Source organism: Bubalus bubalis, chromosome 6, assembly GCF_019923935.1.
Source record: "Bubalus bubalis isolate 160015118507 breed Murrah chromosome 6, NDDB_SH_1, whole genome shotgun sequence".
In the NCBI taxonomy this organism is placed as follows: Eukaryota; Metazoa; Chordata; class Mammalia; order Artiodactyla; family Bovidae; genus Bubalus; species Bubalus bubalis.
The window spans coordinates 42659554-42683518 of NC_059162.1; the positions used below are offsets into that span (position 1 = coordinate 42659554).

At 38.8% G+C, this 23965-nt stretch overlaps 1 protein-coding gene across 2 annotated transcripts; it reads right to left on the minus strand.

Moving 5' to 3' along the window:
- Positions 1-475: 475 nt before the first annotated feature.
- On the minus strand, positions 476-23504 carry LOC102405233 (vascular cell adhesion protein 1). 2 transcript variants are annotated; one of them, XM_006049811.3, is made up of 9 exons: positions 23291-23501; positions 22475-22753; positions 19730-20050; positions 17995-18261; positions 15546-15821; positions 13193-13513; positions 11855-12121; positions 7767-8033; positions 476-1398 (listed from the first exon to the last, which is right to left on the minus strand). In XM_006049811.3, the coding sequence occupies exons 1-9, from the start codon at positions 23352-23354 to the stop codon at positions 1241-1243; spliced, it is 2220 nt and encodes a 739-aa protein (XP_006049873.3). In that variant the 5' UTR covers positions 23355-23501; the 3' UTR covers positions 476-1240. The 2 variants fall into 2 exon arrangements, with proteins under 2 accessions (XP_006049873.3, XP_006049875.3); XM_006049813.3 differs by lacking the exon at positions 7767-8033 and having other exon boundaries at positions 23291-23504.
- Positions 23505-23965: the final 461 nt, after the last annotated feature.

The window sequence follows — 23965 nt, forward strand, 5'->3', positions numbered from 1 at the left end:
CATATAGGTATAAAATTTGGGGATTTTATACCCCAAAGAAAGGGAAAGGTTAATGTACAATCCAAGATATTGTTGAATCCTCAGTAACAGAGCTACAATCAATGAGTGGCATCTAAAAGGATTTGAAGAACAATTATGCTCTATCTCTTCACTTTAATGGTACATACGGGTGTTCACTTGCTGCCCTTTAACATGTCCATGTTATCTGCATTCACTCTTTCTGTGCATACTATATTTTAAAATTACAAATTCCAAGACTACATACAGATATTTCAATTCAATAGGTTAGGATGGCCCCAAGATAAGTAAATATTTGTAAAGTTCCCATGGTGATTTTGATAAAAGTAATATGAGGACCACACTTCAAGTATCTGCTTATTATCACCATGGGTTTCAACACTTCGGTCTTGGGACTGACAAAAAGAGTTACAACATGATTAAAGGAGGCAACTTATAATAAATAAACACACAACTCTTTCAATTCCAGAAATCATCGCTTTACTATACAAAAACAAAAACCCCTAAACATTTACAAAAGAAAATCAAAAGAAGTTACATTTTTAGACCACTTGGGAAAATTACACAAGAATCTGATGAACAAACAACATCAAAAAACATCTCTGTACCGTGTCAGTACCTCCCAGAGAAATCCAGTTAACCATTATACTATAGGTTGAAGTGTTTAGTACCTGAAAGTCAACCCAGTGCCCCGTTGGTCTATCATTTACCTATAATAATATAAAACCCTGGCATCTTTACACAACATGAAATTGTTGCCAATGAACTTTATAGGAATAAAACTTTGTCAAAGGAAATAAAATATTAAAAAGATGACATAGTTCAGCTGCCAGTTGATATTAAGATGCATTAAGTTATAACAATCAGTTCAAGCAACATTTTAATAATTTTAGATATAGTGACTCTAGTGTGCTGATATTCCAAGCAACCTTGCTACAGCATAGTTTTACATATATACAAATCATGTTATTGTATATACACATCAAGAAATTACTCCAGTCATCTCAATGGTAGTGCCTAGTTTTTAAGTAGAAATTTTCCTTTGGCTTCTTGCTCACAGTGAGGGCCATAGGCAGCTATTTCTTTCCAAGCTTTCACTGCATTCAAAGAAGCCTGAATCCCCAGTTTCTGTTTTCCTCGTGGAATGATGAGTAGTATTGAGCATCTGAACTGATAGTATCTTTGGTAGAACATTTCACGCTGTAGCTACACTTTACAAGCATTAGCACACTTTCTGTGCTTCTACAAGACTGTATGACCCTGTCATGTTGGCTCTTCTAGCAAAGTAAATAATCATTCCAATGGCAGGTATTATTAAGGAGGATGCACAATAGAGCACCAGAAGTTCAGGAGAAAAATAGTCCTTGTTACTTTCTCTTCCTGGAAAATAACAAAATGGATGCAATTAATGTCTGGTACAAAAAGAAACTGTTTAATAATAAAAGTCACATGTTTTATTTTAATAGTACCATTAGTTCTCTAAAGAAAAGTGAATCAAAGCAGTGATAAAAACCAATAGAACTCAAAATGCACATTTCTTTGAATTAATCAAATAATCAGTTAGCAGTTGCTATGGTCATGATGAGTCTAAAGATGTTGTTGACTTCTGCAAACTTGGATTCAAATAGATGCTGGTTCAGTAACAGGATGGAAGGAAGGGTGCAAATTTTTAGGGTTCATTTAAAAGAGTAAGAACTGGAGAAGAGTGTTTGCTTTGGGAAATATAACTACATACTAAAGAACTAGAACTCTGATCATTATGAACTAAAATAACTAACTGGTTCTCCAAGAAAAGTATCGTAACTCCTAGTATGCCACCATTATAGTCAAACATCACCTGTAAGATAGTAAGGAAAAGAATTCTTGCCGATGGTGTTTTTAGAAGTATATAGAAAACTTCATATTTTGTATCTCTGAAGTAGGGCACCTTAATATACATTATTCCTCTTCAGCATTTATATCATTTCATGATAATATGAAGTTCTTTGGATAGTATTATATTTTAGCTTGAGAACCCCATGAACAATATGAAAAGGCAAAAAGATAGGATACTGAAAGATGAACACCCCAGGTTGGTAGGTGCCAATATGCTACAGGAGATCAGTGGAAAAATAACTCCAGAAGGAATGAAGAGATGGAGACAAAGCAAAAACAACACCCAGTTGTGGATGTGACTGCTGATGGAAGTAAAGTCCAATGCTGTAAAGAACAATATTATATAGGAACATAGAATATTAGATTCATGAATCAAGGTAAATTATAAGTGGTCAAGCAGGAAATGGCAAGGGTGAACATCGAAATTTTAGGAATCAGTGAACTAAAATGGACTGGAACGGGTGAATTTAACTCAGATGACCATTATATCTACTAGTGTGGGCAAGAATCCCTTAGAAGAAATGGAGTAGCCCTCATAGTCAACAAAAGAGTCCGAAAGGCAGTACTTGGATGCAATCTCAAAAACGACAATGATCTCTGTTCATTTCCAAGACAAACCATTCAGTATCACAGTAATCCAAGTCTATGCCCCAACCAGTAAAGCTAAAGAAGCTGAAGTTGAATAGTTCTATGAAGACCTACAAGACCTTCTAGAACTAACACCCAAAGAAAATGTCCTTTTCATTATAGGGGACTGGAATGCAAAAATAAGAAGTCAAGAGAAACATGGAGTAACAGGCAAATTTGGCCTTGGAGTACAAAATGAAGCAGGGCAAAGGCTAATAAAGTTTTGCCAACAGAACGCACTGGTCATAGCAAAAACCCTCTTCCAACAACACAAAAGAAGACTTTACACATGGACATCACCAGATAGTCAATACCAAAATCAGATTGATTATATTCTTTGCAGCCAAAGATGGAGAAGCTCTATACAGTCAGCAAAAAAAAAAAAGACTGGGAGCTGACTGTGCCTCAGATCATGAACTCCCTATTGCCAAATTCAGCCTTAAATTGCAGAAAGTAGGGAAAACCACTAGACCATTCGGGTATGACCTAAATCAAATCCCTTATGACTATACAGTGAAAGTGAGAAATAGATTCAGGGAATTAAATCTGATAGAGTGCCTGAAGAACTATGGACAGAGGTTCGTGACATCGTACAGGAGGCAGAGATCAAGACCATCCTCAAGAAAAAGAAACGCAAAAAGGCAAAATAGTTGTCTGATGAGGCCTTACAAATAGCTGAGAAAAGAAGAGGAGTGAAAGGCAAAGGAGAGAAGACAGATATACCCATTTGAATGCAGAGTTCCAAAGAATAGCAAGGAATGATAAGAAAGCCTTCCTCAGTGATCAGTGCAAAGAAATAGAGGAAAACAACAGAATGGAAAAGACTAGAGATCTCTTCAAGAAAATTAGAGATAACAAGGGAACATTTCATGCAAAGATGGGCACAATAAAGAACAGAAATGGTATGGACCAAACAGAAGCAGAAGATATTAAGAAGAGGTGACAAGAATACAAAGAAAAACTGCACAAAAAAGATCATGACCCAGATAACCACGACAGTATGATCACTCACCTAGAGCCAGACATCATTGGCCTTAGGAAGCATCACTATGAAGAAAGCTAGTGGAGGTGATGGAATTCCAGTTGAGCTATTTCAAATCCTAAAAGATGATGCTGTGAAAGTGCTGCACTCAATATGCCAGCACATTTGGAAAACTCAGCAGTGGCCACAGGACTGGAAAAGGTCTGTTTTCATTCCAAACCCAAAGAAAGGCAATGCCAAAGAATGCTTAAACTACTGCACACTTGGACTCATCACACACTAACAAAGTAATGCTCAAAATTCTCCAAGACAGGCTTCAACGTATGTGAACCATGAACTTATAGATGTTCCAGCTGGATTTAGAAAAGGCATAGAAAACAGAAGTCAAATTGCAAACATCTACTGGATCATTGAAAAAGCAAGAGAGTTCCAGAAAAACATCTACTTCTGCTTTATTGACTATGCCAAAGCCTTTGACTGTGTGGATCACAACAAACTATGGAAAATTCTGAAAGAGATGGGAATACCAAACCACCTGACCTGCCTCTTGAGAAATCTGTATGCAGGTCAAGAAGCCACAGTTAGAACTGGACCTGGAACAACAGACTGGTTCCAAATCAGGAAAGGAGTCCATCAAGGCTGTATGTTGTCACCCTGCTTATTTAACTTATATGCAGAGTACATCATGCAAAATGCTGGGCTGGATGAAGCACAAGCTGCTGGAATCATGATTGGTGGGAGAAATATCAATAACCTCAGATATGCAGATTACATGACCCTATGGCAGAAAGCAAAGAAGAACTAAAGAGCCTCTTGATGAAAGTGAAAGAGGAGGGTGAAAAAGTTGACTTAAAACTCAACATTCAGAAAACTAAGATCATGGCATCTGGTCCCATCACTTCAAGGCAAATAGGTGAGGAAACAATTGAAACAATGAAAGATTTTATTTTGGGGGGTCCAAAATCACTGCAGATGGTGATGCAGCCATGAAATTAAAAGACGCTTGCTCCTTGGAAGAAAATCTATGACCAACCTAGACAGCATATTAAAAAGCAGAGAAATTACTTTGCCAACAAAGGTCCACATAGTCAAAGCTATGGTTTTTCCAGTGGTCATGTATGGATGTGAGAGTTGGACTATAAAGAAAGCTGAGCGTCAAAGAATCTATGTTTTTGAACTGTGGTGTTGGAGAAGACTATTGAGAGTCCCTTGGACTGCAAGGAGATCCAACAGGTCGATCCTGAAGGAAATCAGTCCTGCATATTCAATGGAAGGACGGATGTTGAAGCTGAAACTCTAGTACTTTGGCCACCTGAGGCGAAGAACTGATTCATTGGAAAAGTCTGATGCTAGGAAAGATTGAAGGCTGGAGGAGAAGGGGATGACAGAGAATGAGATCATTGGATGGCATCACTGGCTCAAAGGACATGAGTTTGAGTAAGCTCTGGGAGTTGGTGATAGACGGGGAAGCCTGGTGTGCTGCAGTCCATAGGGTTGCAAAGAGCAGGACACGACTGAGCCACTGAACTGAACTGAACTGATATTTTAGCTTAAGTGTTACTTAAACATAGATGCATCCTCTGACCTGCATTCCTCCAGCCTAAATTAGGAAACTTAATATACATTTTTTCCTTAATATACTTTTATAACCACTACATTTTCCCTCCATAGTTCTCATTACAGCTTATAGTTAAACGTTTCTTTGCTTATCTATTAATTTAGTGTCCTCCTTCAGACTGTGAATTACATGAGGAAAGAATCTAGTTTCTTTTTGATCCATCACTGTATAGCCAGTAACTGGCTCACTGCTTGGAGTAGCTTGCACCCAATAAATGTTTTTTTTCCAATAAATATCTTTTGAATAGTAATAAATTTCTTCTTTCTACATCCTATCATTTTGTCATTTAGTTATAAATTGAGTACATAAAGTAATAGTATCCCAAAACTTGAAATGTAGTACTCTTTCTACTCTATTAAAAATCATCTGACAGTTACAATATTATTTAACATTTTAACCTTATAAGAACTTCTGAATAAGACATCATGGTATTTACTGGAGATTCATCTCTATTTACATTTATGTCTGCATAGCACAGTATGATCTCACAAATACTACGTTTTTTCAAGTGGTATATGTATTGTTTCAGTCCTGGAAGAAATGAGTGATTTGGCCTTGGAAGTCATTACTTTCCTTCTAGGCGTTCCTAATCACTGAAGGTCAACCAAGAAGAAAAGAATAATTAGACGAAGGGAAACCCATTTTTGAATTATTGAAGTCAAAAATGTATCACGACAAATATAATGATAGCTATCTTATTTTTCTACTTTCCCTTGCTAGAGTAGAACTAGTCAGAGTATGAGTCCTAATTTAATGGGATATTCATTATCAAAATTATAGTTAGGCAGCAATATTGATGACATGGTAGGTAAGGTATTTTTGATCCTATTGTTTTCTTTTCAATTTAATAAATAGTGTGTTATCTTTTCCCTTTGGTTTCTCCCTCAAGCATCTATGGTAAAATTTTTCCAACGAGTTGGTTACCAGGGCAATCTTCAAATACGATTTTCTATTAGCTGTATCAACACTAAAATTCCTAAAGACTCCCAATATTTCTATTATTGGACTACATTTGAGAAAATGTATTTTTAAAACAAAACTAACAAAAAATAGTTTAAAATATCAGCTAAATGCAAAGGTTGGCTAGATAAAAATTTCCAGGAAAATGACAAATTTTTGTATCCATTCTTTTACAGTTCTTTGAAATCATACATAGTTTGGGGGTTCTAGCTGAGTGCCTATAATATACTTCAATTGTTCATTTAAGTAATGAGTGAAAAATAGCAAATGTATAAAGTTACTAACTTAAAAAAGCAATTAGAAAAGACAACAATGTATGAGAAAGAGTTAAAAAGTGGAAAACTTTGATATGTCTTTAAAAGAGAAACATTAACTACAGAAAGAATTATAAAAATGTTAGGAGTGCAAGTTCCTGGAACCAGGCTTAATTAAAGGTGGTCTGGAGCCATCAGGGATTAAATAGGAATAGGTGAATTTCAATGTACTCATAATGGAGATCTCAATCTGTCCAGAAATGTCCCCAACCTCATTGGTAGCACTAATTACATACACCCCTGTGTCATTTTGAGTGACATGATACAAGGTAAATGTCCCATTCTCTGAACACATAGTAACTTCATTGGCCAGGTCAACTCTTTTCAGAATGATCACTGCATGTGGATGACAAAAAGTTTTACACGTAACAGTGATATTTTCCCCTTCTTTAACATTTCTAGATGGATGTATTGATATTGTTTCGAGGAGGTACTGTGAAGACAGAAAACATATGGTAAGGCATGTAATCTCGAGAGATTTGGCCAGATGAGTAAAATTTTAAGTCATTTTCTGACCCAGGTGTAAATTTTCTTTACATTGATGAGTAGTTGCTGTATCTGGGAGCTCAGTGCCAGAGGCTCTTAAGAGTTGGTATTTGTTTACAATCATGTTTATTTCAAGTTTGGCTTCCAGTACACAAAGGCGGCTCATTAGCTCTCAAGGAGTGGAAGATGAGCAGTAAAGGCTGACAGATTCTATTTCCACTGATAAGATCAACAGATCGTACAGTGTGTTCACAGTAGGATTAGCTGGGTTAGATTAAGAGGCCCCTGAAATTCCTCTGCTGAGGCCATTGCTACCTCCCTCCATTTCTCCATCAGAGTACAGCAGGATGAGCAAGGATCTTGGATATCTAAGGAAGCAGTTCTGCATTCTAGAGACTCATTATGCTGTTTAACATTAAGCTCACCATTCTCAGTTATTATTCTGTAAAGAGTCAATCCCAGAAAATATGCAGTCACTTTGTGTTCAGAGAGTGGCAGTCTCTTTGGGTAGGAAGGAAAAGGGCCTGGATAGAAACTTGCGTTTTCAATGCACCAATTCTACTTCTTCGTTTCCTAATAACCCCCGAGGAAAGGTTTTGAAAATGGATTTAAACACATAAGAAATGTAAGACCTCAGAGACAAATGCTGAATTGTCAACGTCTTAAAAAGCAAATGGGAATTCTACACTGACTTATGATAAAAAGTCAACATCCTGGCTAAACTCCCTAGGACAGAGCACCTGTACATTATTATTTTAGGAAACACTAAGAAATAACCATAATCAACATGGAATTCAGTTCCATTTTGCCAACTCATTCATATAACCCTTGAAATTCTTTACAATCCACCAAGCTTGTTACAAAAATAACAAAAAAATAAACTAACCTTTAACATCAAGTGTTAGGCTTCTTAGCTGTGAGCCAACTTCATTTTTAGATTCACATTGGTATACTCCCGCATCCTCTAACTGAGCCCTGTGGATGGTATATGCACCATCTGTAGACTTTAGCACTGTGTAGCCAGTCTCTGCTTTTTTCTTCAGAATTATCAAAGTTGGGGGAACATTTCCACACGTACAGGAGATAATGACAGTGTCTCCTTCCTTGACACTCTCAGAAGGAAAAGCTGTAAGTTGTATATCTTTTGGAGCAACTGTGGAAAGAATTTAAAGATACCTCTGATTGAATGACAATCAATCGTCATTGAAAGGACAGAGGAGACTGGTGGGCTACAGTTCATGGGATCGCAAAAGCTGGCCACGACTTAGCAACTAAACCACCACGGATTGAATGAAATATAAACAAATTCCATATTAATTTAATGACAGTAGCAATAGTTGTCAAGATAGTACTTGTGCTTACTGTTTGCATTAAATATGTATAGAGGCAATTAGAGAAGTCAAGCATTTACTGGCTTCTTGTAAAATGATCATGTTTTAATGAAAGAAGACATCTTATGTTTCTCTCGTGTTTCTTAATACAAAGGTTCCCAACCACCAGGCCATGGACTGGCCAGTCTGTGGCCTGCTGAGAACCCAGTCACACAGCAGGAGGTGAGCAAATAGTTATCAAGCTTCTTCTGTATTTACAGACCCTGCCCATTGCTCAAAAAGTGAGGTGGCAAGAATACGCAGAAGAATTATACAAAAAACCCCAGATAACCACAATGATGTGATCACTCACTTAGAGCCAGACATCTTAGAGTTCAAAGTCAAGTGGGCCTTAGGAAGCATCACTATGAGCAAAGCTAGTGGAGGTGATGGTATTCCAGTTGAGCTATTCCAAATCCTAAAAGATGATGTTGTGAAAGTGCTACACACAATATGCCAGCAAATTTGGAAAACTCAGCAGTGGCCACAGGACTGGAAAAGGTCAATTTTCACTCCAGTCCCAAAGAAAGGCAATGCCAAAGAATGTTCAAATGATTGCCCAATTGCACTCATATCACACGCTAGCAAAGTAATGCTCAAAATTCTCCAAGACAGGCTTTAGCATACATGAGCCGTGAACTTCCAGATGTTCAAGCTGGATTTAGAAAAGGCAGAGAAACCAGAGATCCAACTGCCAACATCCACTGGATCATAGAAAAAGAAAGAGAATTCCAGAAAAACATCTACTTCTGCTTTTTGACTATGCTAAAGCCTTTGACTGTGTGGATCACAACAAACTGGAAAATTCTTACAGAGATGGGAATACCAGACTACCTTACCTGCCTTCTGAGAAATCTGCATGCAGGTCAGGAAACAACAGTTAGAACTGGACATGGAACAACAGACTGGTTCCAAATCAGGAAAGGAGTCTGTCAAGGCTGTATATTGTCACCCTGCTTATTTAACTTATATGCAGAGTACCTCATGCGAAATGCCAGACTAGATGAAGCACAAGCTGGAATAACATTGCCGGGAGAAATATCAATAATCTCATATGCAAATGACACCACTTTTATGGTAGAAAGTGAAGAGGAACTAAAGGGCCTCTTGATGAAGGTGAAAGAGTAGAGTGAAAAGCTGGCTTAAAACTCAATATGCAAAAATGAAGATTGTGGCATCCGGTCCCATCACTTCATGGCAAATAGATGGGGAAACAATGGAAATAGTGACAGGCTTTATTTTGGGGTTCCAAAATCACTGCAGATGGTGACTGCAGCCATGAAATTAAAAGACATTCCTTGGAAGAAAAGCTATGACCAACCTAGACAGCATATTAAAAGCAGAGATGTTACTTTGCCAACAAAGGTCCATCAGATCAGATCAGTCGCTCAGTCGTGTCCGACTCTTTGCAACCCCATGAATTGCAGCACACCAGGCCTCCCTGTCCATCACCGACTCCCAGGGTTCACTCAGACTCATGTCCATTGAGTCAGTGATGCCATCCAGCCATCTCATCCTCTGTCGTCCCCTTCTCCTGCCCCCAATCCCTCCCAGCATCCATATATATGGTCAAAGCCATGGTTTTCCAGTAGTCATGTATGGATGTGAGAGTTAGACTATAAAGAAAGCTGAGTGCCAAAGAATTGATGCTTTTGAACTGTAGTGTTGGAGAAGACTCTTGAGAGTCCCTTGGACTGCAAGGAGATCCCACCAATCCATCCTAAAGGAAATCAATCCTGAATATTCTTTGGAAGGACTGCTGCTGAAGCTGAAGCTCCAATACTTTGGTCTCCTGATGCAAAGAGCCAACTCATTAGAAAAGACCCTGATGCTGGGAAAGATTGAAAACAGGAGGAGAGCGGGGGACAGAGGACGAGATGGTTGGATGGCATCACTGACTCAATGGACCTGAGTTTGAGCAAGCTCAAGGACAGGGAAGCCTGGCTTGCTCAGTCCATTGGGTCACAAAGAGTCGAACATGACTGTGCAACTGAGCAACAACCCATTGCTTGAATTACTGCCTTAGCTCCACCTCCTGTCAGATCAGCAGTGACATTAGATTCTCACAGAAGAATGAACCCTATTGCACTTGAGTCTCCCCAAAACTAGCCCCCTCTCCCATCCACGGAAAAATTTTCTTCCACGAAATCAGTCCCTGGTGCCAAAAAGGTTGGGAACTGCTGCCTTAATGTAATTCTTACCCAGCTTAGCCAACAAATAGCTGTTTAAAAACAGTCATAAATTTCAAATGTGGAAAATAAATTTTTTTTTGTCACACAGTTGTGCAGATATTTCTTTAAGTATAAAAGCCATTGCAGGACTCTGAGTTTTGAGCTAGACCATTCCAGATCAAAAAATTAAGCTGTGCAGAGATGGCCCTTACAATCCTTAACACCAGTTGTTATCCTGAGCTAAGTACCTGACATACAACATCTCTGTTAATATGCAAACTGTGGAGGGAGGTACCACATCAGCGTCTTGTAAGTGAGGTTCCCATTAAGATTATCTGTTTTGCAATTTGATACTCTTTCTTCAACCAAAACTACAGTCTAAGGGCTTTCTTTAAGGTAGTGTATTGCTCCTCCAAGTTTCTTCCCTTCCTTTAAAATACAAATTATTGATGTAATGGTAACAAGACAGTCATTAACACCTTAGTGGAAATAATACCAAGGGGTAGGAGAGGAACTGACAGCCCTAGTGAAGAAGAGGACCTCGAACCCCAAAAGGGAAGATATGAAGGAAATCCAAATTGACCACTTTGTGACCTTCACCAAAACTGCCTAGAGCTTCAACGTGTCAACTAGAAATTATTTTGTTCTCAGTTTTGCCTCTCCATCCTGGAAAGAATGGGTCTGGGTCTCCTAACTTAATCCATCCTGGTGATTCTATGCCATTTTATTGATGAACCAGAGGGCAAGGTCAGTGCTACTCAATCTCTGAATTTATAAAATGTTTAAGTGCCTTCTTAGGCTTCTAAGCAAATCCTAGCAGTCATTTTATGAGATTACCATGAGGAATTTAATCCAGTTAGATAAGGTGATTTTGTATGCTAGGTGCCAAGTTGCTTCAGTCATGTCCAGCTCTTTGCGACCCTATGGAGCATAGCTTGCCTGGCTCTTCTGTCCATGGGATTCTTCAGACAAGAATACTGGAGTGGGTTGCTGTGCCCTCCTCCAGGGGATCTTCCCGATTCCAGGGATCAGACCCATGTCTCTTACATTTAGCCCACATTGGCAGGCAGGTTCTTTACCACTAGTGCCACTTGGGCCCTAAGTAATTCCAAAATATATATATATATACATCTTCCTATCCTTTTTTCAACACCATAATCAATGCCTCGTAAGTATAACTGGAACTTTTGGCACAGTTCCTGAAGCTAGCCTTCCACATGAGGTTGAAAGATTTTTAGGATAAGTGACTTGGAATGGTTCATGGGTATAACTCTTCCAGGAGATTTCCATGCAGAGGAAATATCATGAGCTCTTCAAAAGGCTCAATACTTGTTATTTTAGAAAATCTTATTTCCAGAAGGACTTTGTTCAAAACCAGTAACACAACCAAAACAAGACTAGCACTAATAACTCATTTAATCACTTTAGCTCACCTTGGATAATTAAGTTGACTTCTTTTCTGCTTGTTCCAACCTGGTTAATGCCTTCACAGACATAAATACCAGAATCTTCCATTTTTGTAGACATGAAGCTGAGAGTTGCATTCTCAGAAATAGGCTGTAGATCCCCATTCCTTAGCTGCCTGCTCCACAAGATTTGGGGAGCTGGAAGACCATTGCTAGAGCATGTCATATTCACAGAACTACCTTCCTCCAGGATGGAGGAGGGACTGACCAAGATGGTTGTATCCCTGGGAGCAACTGAAAAGGTAAAAGACACTTGTTAGCTTGGCTGGTTACACCCTGCCAAAGAGTTTTACTAATGTTATAAAACTTGGCTTTGAGTTTAGTGGATTAGAACAATTTGTATCTTGATAACTTTACCAAAGGAAGTTTCTGCCCCCATTTACTATAATAGATACAGAATAATTGTTGTTGCTATTGTTTAGTCCCTAAGTCATGTCTGCTTCTTTGTGACCCTGTGGACTGTAGCCTGCCAGGCTCCTATGTCCGTGGGATTCCCCAGGCAAGAATACTGGAGTGGGCTGCCATTTCCTCTTCAGGAGATCTTCCCCACCCTAGGATCCAACTCACATCTCCTGCACTGGCTCTTTACCACTGAGCCACCAGGGAAGCCCAATACAGAATGAAAGAGTAGAACATGGGTGCATCATGGGCATTTACTCTCTTGCTATCAAAGACTGGATGGTCAATGATAGTGTGTATTGACATTTATGGTACGTTAAACATGACCATGAGCCATGTAAACCACCTATGAAAAGGTGGACTCTATTTTCCTACCTCTTGAATCTAGGCTCCCCTTGTGATTAACTTTGACCAATATACCCTGGAAGAAGTAACACTGTAGGACTTCCAAGCCTAGACCGCAAGAGGCCACCTTCATTACCACTCTCTTGAAATACTGCACTCTGATGACTAAATCTATGCTACCTTCCCTGAGAGACACCACATGGAGAAAGGAAGGTCCAGACACCTCCAGCGAAGGCCCAGATGTGTGAGTGAAGCTACCTGGGACCACCCCCCACTGACCTTCTAACCAACTAAATGAATACATAAACTCATCTAATACCATAATGAACATACTACCCATTTGACCTCTTCTCAAAGTGCCAGCTTAGAATCATAAGCAAATAAACAGTTGCTTTAAGCTTGGAGGTACTTTTAAAAAAAAAAAAAATCAATATTTTGTAGTTTCTTTTCAATTATTTTTTCACAATGGTTTCAACTATGAACCTCACGTTGACTATTACCTGGCAAACATGATAAAAAAAAAATCATAATCTATTGTGAATACATCACACATGTACTTACCATTAACATAAAGTGTTTGTGTACTCTGCCTTTGTTTGAGTTCAAATTCCATTTCATCAATTGGTAACCGAGCCAGACAAACAAGAACATTTCCAATATCTTCAGTGGTGGGGATGAAGGTCTTCTCCAAAGTCTTGGTCTCTAGGGCTTTCTTACTTACATCTTTTGAGAAGATTTTATTCATCATAATACTCTCCCCTTTAAACAATTCAATCTCAAGCCAGTCAGAAGGATACACATTAGGAACTCTGCAGCTTACAGTGACTGGGTTTCCACTCACTAATGGACCACTCATTTCAATTTCTGGATCACTAGGGAAGGCTGCAAATATCAAGCAAAATATGAGGTTTATATGTGACACTAGAAGAAAAACAGAGCTAATCTGTATTAAATGTAAAGGTCTCAAAATGAAGGTTTTAATTCACCTGGGATAAAGTGATTACTAACAGATGCATCACAACATTAAATGTAAATATTTATGATATCAAATATAAATAATGCTGGACACAAAAAATACCTAGCCCATCAAATCATCAAGAAATAAATATACTTCTTACTCTTCTCTCCTTAGTGATACAGTCTTGCTGACAGCTATGGACTAGTCTTTTCAAAGGACACATCAGCTTCTACCAATTTACTTAGTAAATATATATTCTAAACATTGTATTTTTTTGTGATGTATTAGATGTTTACTAGTCCCTTAATTTTCATTATATCTGTCTTCAAAGCAGCTTAATCTAATGGGTGTTAACTTATTTTAAAGCCAGAAAAACGTACGAAGAATGTATCTGATAGCTAGGGAGACTTATAAAACTTATAAAGGCTGAGAGTCTGCCATTTAATGTCATATCTAATAAGTCACCCAGCTGAGATCAGAATTCCTATTTCCTTGAGCTCAGAGCCCAGGCTTGGGTTCACAGAGCCATCAGTTTAGACATTTTTATTTCCAACAGCCAAATTTAGGCAGATAGTTTTAAGTGTTCCTTGGCTAAAATTTGTAGTTCAGAAAAAAATATAAGAGATTTAGATTCTAAATAATGTTTATAATACATCTGATACAAATCAATAAAAGTGAGACTAGAATGGTTATGAAGAGCAAGAACAATGCTGAATTCTTTCTTTCTCCTTATGCAAAATGTCATCAAAGTGATAACGTTTCCACGTGACCATAAGGTTTCACTGCTGGTTCTCATTGCTGTTGGGAATGTGCCTGCATCAGCAGCTCCTGGACTCTTGGTAACATGGTGAAGCAATCATATTGCTTCTTTGGAGAGATTCAGATATCTTTCTGGACATGCTCTAACTCATTTTGAACAAAATCCTGAGGGGTAACACAAGTTTGGGCAGGATTTCTGGAGGAACATGTCCACAATTGTTCTCTTGAATTCTGCTGAATAAAAACAAGGAAGAATGTATGGGCTGTTTGCTGTGCTTAATCCTTCAGTCGTGTCTGACTCTATGCAACAACATGGACTATGTAGACCCCCAGGCTCCTCTGTTCATGGAACTCTCCAGACAAGAATACTGGAGTGAATTGCCATTTTCTCCTCCAGAGGATCTTCCTGACTCAGGGATCAAACTCGCATCTCCTGCATTGCAGGCGGATTCTTTACCATCTGAATCACCAGGGAACTTTCTGATCACTTTGCATATCTTGTCCCTCATTCATTACAAACCGAGTAACTCCAGCAATGGCAATTCATAGAGATTGAAGCTATTCAGGATTTTTGTTAAGGTGACAGGAATAGCAAGAAGTGTAGCATATGTATGTGGTATAAATCAATACTCAAATCTAGTGCAGTCTCCTGGTGCTTCTTTTCACCTGAGCTGCTGCGCTGACCATCCCTGGTGATCATTCTAACGCCCAGGTTTGTTCTTGCTCATCATTGCCTCATGTCTCCATCCTGCCAATCAGCTTTCAAATGTGCCTTCAAAACTGGAGGTTTGGGCCTCACCCCCAATTTGAATAACTGAGCAACAGTCATCCCACTCCATGATCTGAGTGGGCACTGACACTACTCTTTACACACAACCATCTCCATATACACTATATACACCCAGAGCAGGGTGGAAAGCAGGGAGTATGAAGTTTGTTCAAGCCCATGATGAGAGTATCAACACGACACAAACTAAGGATTGGGGATGCTCCGTTCATACATAATATATACTTAAGATTTAGGGCAATGAGTTGCATCAGGAACTCTGGTCTGGAGATTTAGGAATCATTCCCAATGCTAAATTTCCTTCCTAAACACAAAGATCTTGTGTATCACAGATTTCCATTCTGCTTCTTCCAATGGCACTGGGAACGACAACAACAGCAAAACATTAAACAATTCTGAAAACCACTTACAGTAGGGCTTCACCTGGATTCTCTTTTCCAGTTTCTTTTGCCCACACATCACAGTGCACAGGTAGAAATGTTCGTTCTCAAAACTCACAGGGCTCAGGGTCAACGTGGACTTGGAGCCCTCGCTCCTCACATTCCCGTTCAGAGGGCTGTCTATCAGGGTTCTCCAAGAGAAAGATGGGGACTCACAGTCCCTGACATCACAGGTCAACACGACTGAGTCGCCAACCTGAGCAGCAATCTGGGGTCCAGGAGAGATCTCAACAGTAAAGTTTTTCTCTGGGGTGAGGGAAGAAAAGAACAAGAAAAAATAAAATAAATTTTCTTCTTTCACCAAAGTTTAATACACTGTATTTTTTCTGGCCTCTTTTTAGTTAACATCTGTGCCGAGAACATATTACTCCCTTCCACTTTGAGACTATCAGGAAGGGAACCACATCTTTCAAAAACAAACCCATAAGACGCTGTGATTCATTGATTAAACAGACTGAATAAGGATAAAAATTTGTAGAGGGAAACTGGCATATTTTCCTAACAAAAATTCATTCTCCACTCAAATGTATTTATCAAATTCCTATAACTGTGGAACAACAGCTCAAAAATATGAGGTTCCAGTGTATCAAGCACTATTTAAACCACTTTACATATATTAATATTATCTCATTTAATCCATACAACTTCAGGATCTGGTATCATTACTTCTCCTTGACTCTCATTTTCTGTTTTTACTTTTCCTTATTTTCCTTCCTTTCCTCCTCTTCCTCCTCCTCCCCTTTTTTCTTGAGGAAAAATGATAATTTCACCCAGCTTGCAAGTAGCAAAATTAGAACTTGGAACCAGGTGATTTAAGATCCCAGTTTTTAACTTGAACAACTAAATCAAAATATCCTCATGTGGAAATAAAATCTAAGAAAAGTACTGAAAAAAAGCTATATGAATATGCCTTCTGATTAGAAGCAGTACCCATAATGGACCAGTACTTAGAGCTTCTATATCAACAGAATAAAGTTGTACCATTGAAAGTCACACAGAATCACACTGAAAACAAAGTCAAAATCTAAGCATTAAAGTGTTATGCAAGCCACCTTTTAAATTTGTTTAACACAATGTAAAAGTACAATGAATTCAGGGACTGAAAACTGAGATGCCAGGTCAAACTCCTAAGTCTCAAATATCTAGAAAATCTCTTTGGCTGCCAATGCTATCCCCGTGGGGCACCCTGGCTACTTTGGGATGACTACTGTCCCAGGAGAAAAGTAATTTCAAGTCTTGACTCTATTTCCCTGGCAAAAGTGGGAATCCTTGAACACCTCTGAAAGTGACAGATGAGACTCCACAGAAAACTCGCCCTTATGAATAGCCGGCTGGAGGCAGAAGAAAGCTCAGCATATATATGATCCAAAGGCACTACATTTTGAAGGGTTCTCATCCGTGCCAGAAGATTTTTTCAGTTTGATTGGTCTAACAGGGCCATTATGGTATCTTCCAAAGAATGCTTTCCTCAAATTACCATAACAAACTGATGTGTTATCAGATTTTTGAAGAGAAATTTCATTCAGAACAATAAGCACTGTTTCTGAATTCTTTATACACTAGTGTGAGAATGGAGAATTTAAAGATCTACTTCCTGACGGTGAACATTCTCAGATTGTTCTTTACAGTTGCTGCATGTGTTAACGGGTAAACTCATGACTCCTGGAAAAACAACCCTGAGATAGAAAAAAGTGTTAGTCATGTCTGACTCTTTGCAACCCCATGGACTATAGCCACCAGGCTCCTCTGTCTATGGAATTCTCCAGGCAAGAATACTGGAGTGGGTAGCCATTCTCTTTTTAAGGGGATTTTCCTGATCCAGGGATCAAACTCAGGTCTCCTGCATTGCAGGCAGATTCTTTACCATCTGAGTCACTAGGGAAGCCCCCAAGGGGCAGAAAGAAAAGGAAAATTCAAGGGATGAGACAATGAAAAATGCTGCTGCTGCTAAGTCACTTCAGTTATGTCCGATTCTATGCGACCCCACAGACGGCAGCCCACCAGGCTCCCCCGTCCCTGGGATTCTCCAGGCAAGAACACTGGAATGGGTTGCCATTTCCTTCTCCAATGCATAAAAGTGAAAAGTGAAAGTGAAGTCGTTCAGTCCTGTCTGACTCTTAGCGACCCACCAGGCTCTTCCATCCATGGGAGCTTCCAGGCAAGAGTACTGGAGTGGGGTGCCATTGCCTTCTCCGAATGAAAGAATGATGAACAATGGAAAAGAACCAAAACAGCAGAGCCATGGAAGCTCTGGCAGAAAAGATTTCCAAGAAACAAGAGTAAGGAGAGTATATAATTGTGTTAAAGTACATAACAGTCAGATGGATCATCAATAAAACTTAATGAAGTAATTTTGACATTGAAGCTATTTCACTATTGCTTAAATCTCAATGACAGCACCTTTACACATTTTACTTACCTTGAACAATTAATTTCACCTCTTTTCTGTCTTTCCCAACAGGGTTATCTCCTTCACACACATAAATCCCAGAATCTTTTGCCCTCATAGAAATTAAAGTGAGAGTTGCATTCTCAGAAAGGAGCTGTAGATTCCCATTGTCTAATTTCTTGCTCCAGAGAATCCGTGGAGCTGGCAGACCTGCACTGGTACAGGTCATCGTCACAGAGTCGCCTTCCTGCAGCCTCGTGGAGGGATTCACGGATATAGCTGTGTCTTTGGGGGAGACTGAGAAGGCAGGGCACAGTATTAGCCATTGCTAAGCATCATAATGGTCCCACAGGGCGACTGTAAATACTCTCATGGACTGTATTTACAGCTTTCTCAATCTGACAAACTTACTCTGCCAAACTAGTATAAAGAACTGCTGAGTCATGAAAATTAGTCAATCCAGTTTCTGACTGATTTGATGGAGTTACTTTTTTTGATGGTTGGTGTTTTCAGATGGCCATAGACACTCAGAAATTAAGAAAAACCCTTAGAATTATGTGATTCAATCTCCCAGGTAAGGTACAAATTCCAGCTCAGCTTCCTCGCCAAATGCTCATGCAAGACAGCTTCAATACTTCTGGCGCACAAGGCAGTCCACGGCCTTATAGTAAATATCATCCATTTGATTTTTGGACAGCTCTGATTATTCGAACATTTTCCCTCTATTGAGCTGAAATCTTTCTCTTTGTAACTAACTTCTGTACACCGGTCATAGTTCAGTCCTCTATTGCTAAAGAATAATCCAAATTTCACTTCTACATGACAGCCATTCAGATACTTAATTATAGCTCTCATTTCCAAGTTTTGTGTTCCTAGGAAAAATATCTCCTATTTCTGACTATTCTTCTCAAAGCATTTATAAAATCCTTTCCATCTCATTCTGTCTCAGCTAGACATGTTGTAGAAGGCAATGCTCCTTTTAACTATGCTGTCTAGAGAAGACAAGGGCATTTTAGTCTAGAAAGAGCTCAGTGAGTCACTCCTACACAACTTTGGGATGACAAGACTGCCTCAAATCCCCCGGCCATCTCCGAGAGAATGGAGACAATCAAATCTCATCTCCTCTCTCCCACCCCACACACACGTGTCCAGGTGTGCACACACGTATACACTCACACACAGACTAAAAACTGCTTATAAAACTTCTATACTTTGATATCTCAAGCCATGATATAAGAGTTTACAAAACATAATTTAAAAAATTTTATCACTTGAGCCTATTATTTCCCACTACCCAATCAGGTGGTGGTGATTTAGTCACCAAGTAGAGTCCGACTCTTGTGACCCTCTGGGCTATAGTCAATGGGATTTAATAGGCAAGAGTACTGGAGGGGATTGCCATTCCTTTCTCCATGGGATTTTCCCAATCCAGGGATAGAACCCTGGTCTCCTGCGTTGCAGGCATTCTTTACCGACTGAGCCACCAGGGAAGCTTCCCAATCAGGTGGTATTATCATTATTCCCCTTTGATAGACTGAGAAATTAAGTGACTAATTCACGGTTAATGGAGACAGCACTTAAGCTCAACTTTTCTCAACCTAATTGGGTGTGCTTTTTTTTGAATTATGTAGTTGATGAGAATTATGCTCTTGGTGAATCAAAATGGTATAAAAACTACAAACATGTTTCTTCTTGACTGTAGCTGCTCGGTTTATTGCTGTGTACATCCAAGAGTATATTCCCATAGACAGACACAAGTACTTACTGTAGACTTCCAGTTCTTTTGTAGTTTTCCTTACTTTGGGTGGAGAATCATCATCATAAATGCGTAATGTAGCTTGACAAACAAGAGCTGTCCCAATATCCTCATCAGTAGGTGAGAAGGTCACTTCCAAGCTCTTTGTTTCCTGGGCCTTTTTTTCTGAAGGCTCCAGAAATTCCTGTACTTTCATGGAACGGTTGCCTTTCAACAACTCTATCTCCAGCCTTTCAAATGGGTAAACATCAGGCACCAAACATGTGACTGTGACTGGCTTCCCGACCTCTGGGAGGCTACTCAAATGAATCTCTGGATCCTTAGAGAAAGCTGCAAAGGTCAAACGAGTACATGCATGTGGATTTTTTGTTCATATTATGTAAAGTCCCTTACTGAGTTAAATCAATGTAATCTGAGTCTAATATTTTTGTGAATACAATCTTAATACAGCAGAATGAATTGTTTAAATAGCCTTTCATGGTTTGGGGTGTGTTCAAAATCAGAACAACCTGTTAGAGAGTTCTTCAGTTCTGATTCTGCATGTACAAAGGGTTTTATGTTGCCAGAGTAAAAGGAGGGAGAAGAAACTTATGTTTATTGAATACTGATACGTGGCCATCCCTGTGCTATTCATTTAACATTGATGACTTTATTTGATACTCACAACAACCCTAAGAAATAGATACCACATTTCGTAGATATGAAAGCATAGACTCAGCATATTTGCATAATTTTCCTAAGGTCACACAGCTAGTAATGGTGAAGCTGAGATTTAAACTCAAGATATTTATTATTCTGTATTGCTACTGGGACTTTCATCATGTTATATCACAGTCTTTTATTTTAGTGAGGGCAGATATACTTCATTTTATAGATAAGGAACCTGAGGCTTAGAATGTCATGGCAAAGAATAACTACTGGGATAGATAGGCTAAGAAATGAAAAGAACAATTCTAAATAATTAGCTTCTGAAAAATGGTGTCTCTGAAAGACATTCATCCTCTAAAAAGGTACACCTGTGTGATCTTTAAGTTATGGAAGGAAGATTTGCCTCCCAAAATATCTAACTCAACATCTACCTACTATCCCACTTGAAATGTTTAGTGCCAAGGAACACACTAGTTCAGTGAGTCATTGCTTTCTTTGCAAGGCTGCTTTCCATTGCAAACCGCCATGACGGTAACACATTGGCTTGATTCAAGACTGTGAAATAAGAAGAATACAAAGGTCCCAAAGAATTTTACAATCAAATGTGGAATGGAGACAGGACTGTTAAACATAGTGAAAGACAGACTTTTTTGGGAAAAAAAGAAAAACTTCAGGCAAGATAATTAAAGCCAGAAGAAACTTCTGTTCTCTATTTAAATCTTCAACTATATGGTTCCTGCAAGGAGAGGCAAAGGAACTGGCAAATATTTGCTGTATGAAGAAACAGTACTTTTCATTCCCGCCCACCCCCCCCAGGATTCTGTCCCTTGTATTCTGAAAGATGTGCACCTATAATTCATATGGTTTGCTGTCAGGTGATACAAGAACTGGCTACTTTCCCCTGTATTTACATAAGGGGGCCTTTCAAGGAGCTCAGAAGGCTGTACAGACATAAACTCTGCATGTACAACCAGCATAATTGAAAACAGTCAGCCAAGCACAGTTTCTTGAGAAGCATTAGCAACATATGGGATTATTGAAGAATCAGTTAAGGTTATTGGATCAAGTTGAGCTCCGCTATAGCAAAAGAAAAGCAACATAATTAGAAAAGATAATCAAATGATGTTTTCCTGAAGAGATGACTATCAAGAATTCCAGTTTTCTGACAGGAGCAGTAACCAGAATGCAAGTGATGTATTTCAGGTTATTTTTTTTTTTCACTCTTTTTTTCTACCTTTCTTTACTAGTCTGAGAATGGATTGAAATACATTTTGGTAGGCTAGTAAACAAAGGCTATTCATTCACATTCACTAGGCAAATCAAGTTCATTTTCCAAATACCCTTGAGTTTGAGCTGTTGAGCATTAAGACTTAATGGCACCAAACAAAAACAGAAATCAAATCTCCTAAATTTATCTTTGCTGAAGTCAAATGTGTGAAAAGTTTGCAGATATTTTTCTTCCATCTAAGGGGGAAAGTTTTGTACCGAAGCCCATTAATAATTATAGCTCTCCTACTTAATCTTTAAACTAATTTTAAGTACCAAATTGCTTTAGAATAAATAAATAGAAAATCCTTGAAGCATGGAATTTATAGATTATTTGGACACATGGACAAGTAAACATGTAAGAATCCAACTGAAAAGAATTAAGAAATAAATAAATAAAAGAACCTTAGAGAACTTCACTTTATGGCTAAGAAAACTGAGGCCTAGAGAAGCTGAATCTTACCCCTTACCCATGGTCACCATATTCATGGCAGAGTTGGAAGCAGAAGCCAAGATTTGGGTCTCTAGTCTGGTGGTAGATTCAGCTGTCTTCTAGATTTCTTTTTGCAGTATGTCCCCTAGCCAAGAATCTGGACAAGAATATCTTTTTAAATTTTTTTCTCTTAAAACTATCCTTTTAGTCATTAAAAAAACCTGTAATTTTATCACTGACTCAATGAAGATGAGTTTGAGCAAGTTGGTGATGGACAGGGACGCCTGGCGTGCTGCAGTCCATGCAGTCGAAGAGTTGGACATGACTGAGTGACTGAACTGATTCTTTTAAAAAACTTATTTTAAAGCAAAATGGAGAGAAAATCAAATATTGACTAAAGTACTCACAGTAGATCTCCACTCGGATTGCTTTCTCCAGTTTCTTATCCTTGCAAATCGCTGTGCACAGGTACTGGTGTTCATCCTTGAAACTAACAGGATCCATGATCAGCGTGGATGTGCTCCCCTCAGTTTTCACCTTTCCATTCAGTGGACTGTCAATCTGAGTTCTCCAAGACAATGATGGAGACTCACAGCCTGCTGTGCTGCAAGTCAGTGAAACAGAGTCACCAATCTGCGCAAAAATTTTGGATTCACTTGGGAATATGTCGATTTGGGAAGCTTGAGCTATGAAAACAGAAAGAGAAAAACAAGCTTACCACTCGTTTGTCTAGTATTCTACTCCTTCTTCTCTGTTCTAGTATAATACCCAGATCTGGCTGGTCTCTTTCCTAAACTGCTTCTAAGTAATGCAAGGCAGCACTGGAGTCCCTGCCAAAGGAAGGTATTGAAATTATCTTCACTTAGGAGAACTTTCACTTCTGACCTTGATGCCCGTTTATCAGCTGTTTTGTCACTAGCCAACTTTGATCTCATTATCAAGTACAGGAAGCTAAAAAGACAGACCTTCCTAGAGATAGAATCCAATTACTCATTGAACATTGCAAAAATCCAAAAAATATCAACTTTGCTGCTCTAACTATGACAATATAATGGTATAAATTAATAGCAATAGTCAATAGTATATTAAAAGTTAGGTAAAGTTTTCCCACTCTTTAAAAATCCTTCTGCCTTTCTTTACTATCATAACAAAACTGACTGAAGCCAAAGTCAGGGCTAAAATGGAATGCTAGCATTTGGAACAAATCAAGGAGAAGAACTTACAAACTGCAAACACCATCCAAAGTATATCTGAGGCTCCAAAGATCACAAACATCTTCCTAAGCATTTTAAGTTGCTGCTCTTATGAGAAAATGATTCCAAAATGCTTCTTTCTGTCCCTCCTGAAGGTGCCTGGGAAGGGTCTTGAGCTCCTAAAGCCAGTGAGGTTTGGTAAGGAATGAAATTGAAAATCGGCTCTTTATAAAGTGTCTTGTTGCAGAGGCGGAGGGAAATCCCTTCAAGGGGAAACCTGGAGCAGAGCCAGAAAAAAAGTTTAACTGACACCCGGCCAAGTCCAGCATTAACCCCTTCCATGGCACTCAGTACTGAAACTCCTGTCTTCATCATAGAAAAAGAAAACCTTTCCACGGCTATAAAATTAAAACTTTTTCTCGCTTTTCATTCCAAAAGGATATCTTGCTTGATAGATAAATGCTGATGCTTGTTTCAGAATGAGGCTTTCTGAATCTAACAGGGGAGAAGAGAGTCAGAGAAATAGTAAGTTACACTCTAGTTCTTGAAGTGGCTGAACAAGCACTATGTCATGTGAACTGATTTTTCTCCATTATGAAGATATATTTGCAATTCTAAAACAGAGACTACATTTTCTCATGCAAGCAAAAGGAAAAGATCCTTTCTTTTGATTTATTATTTTTAAAAAGGGAGACAGCATAGCTT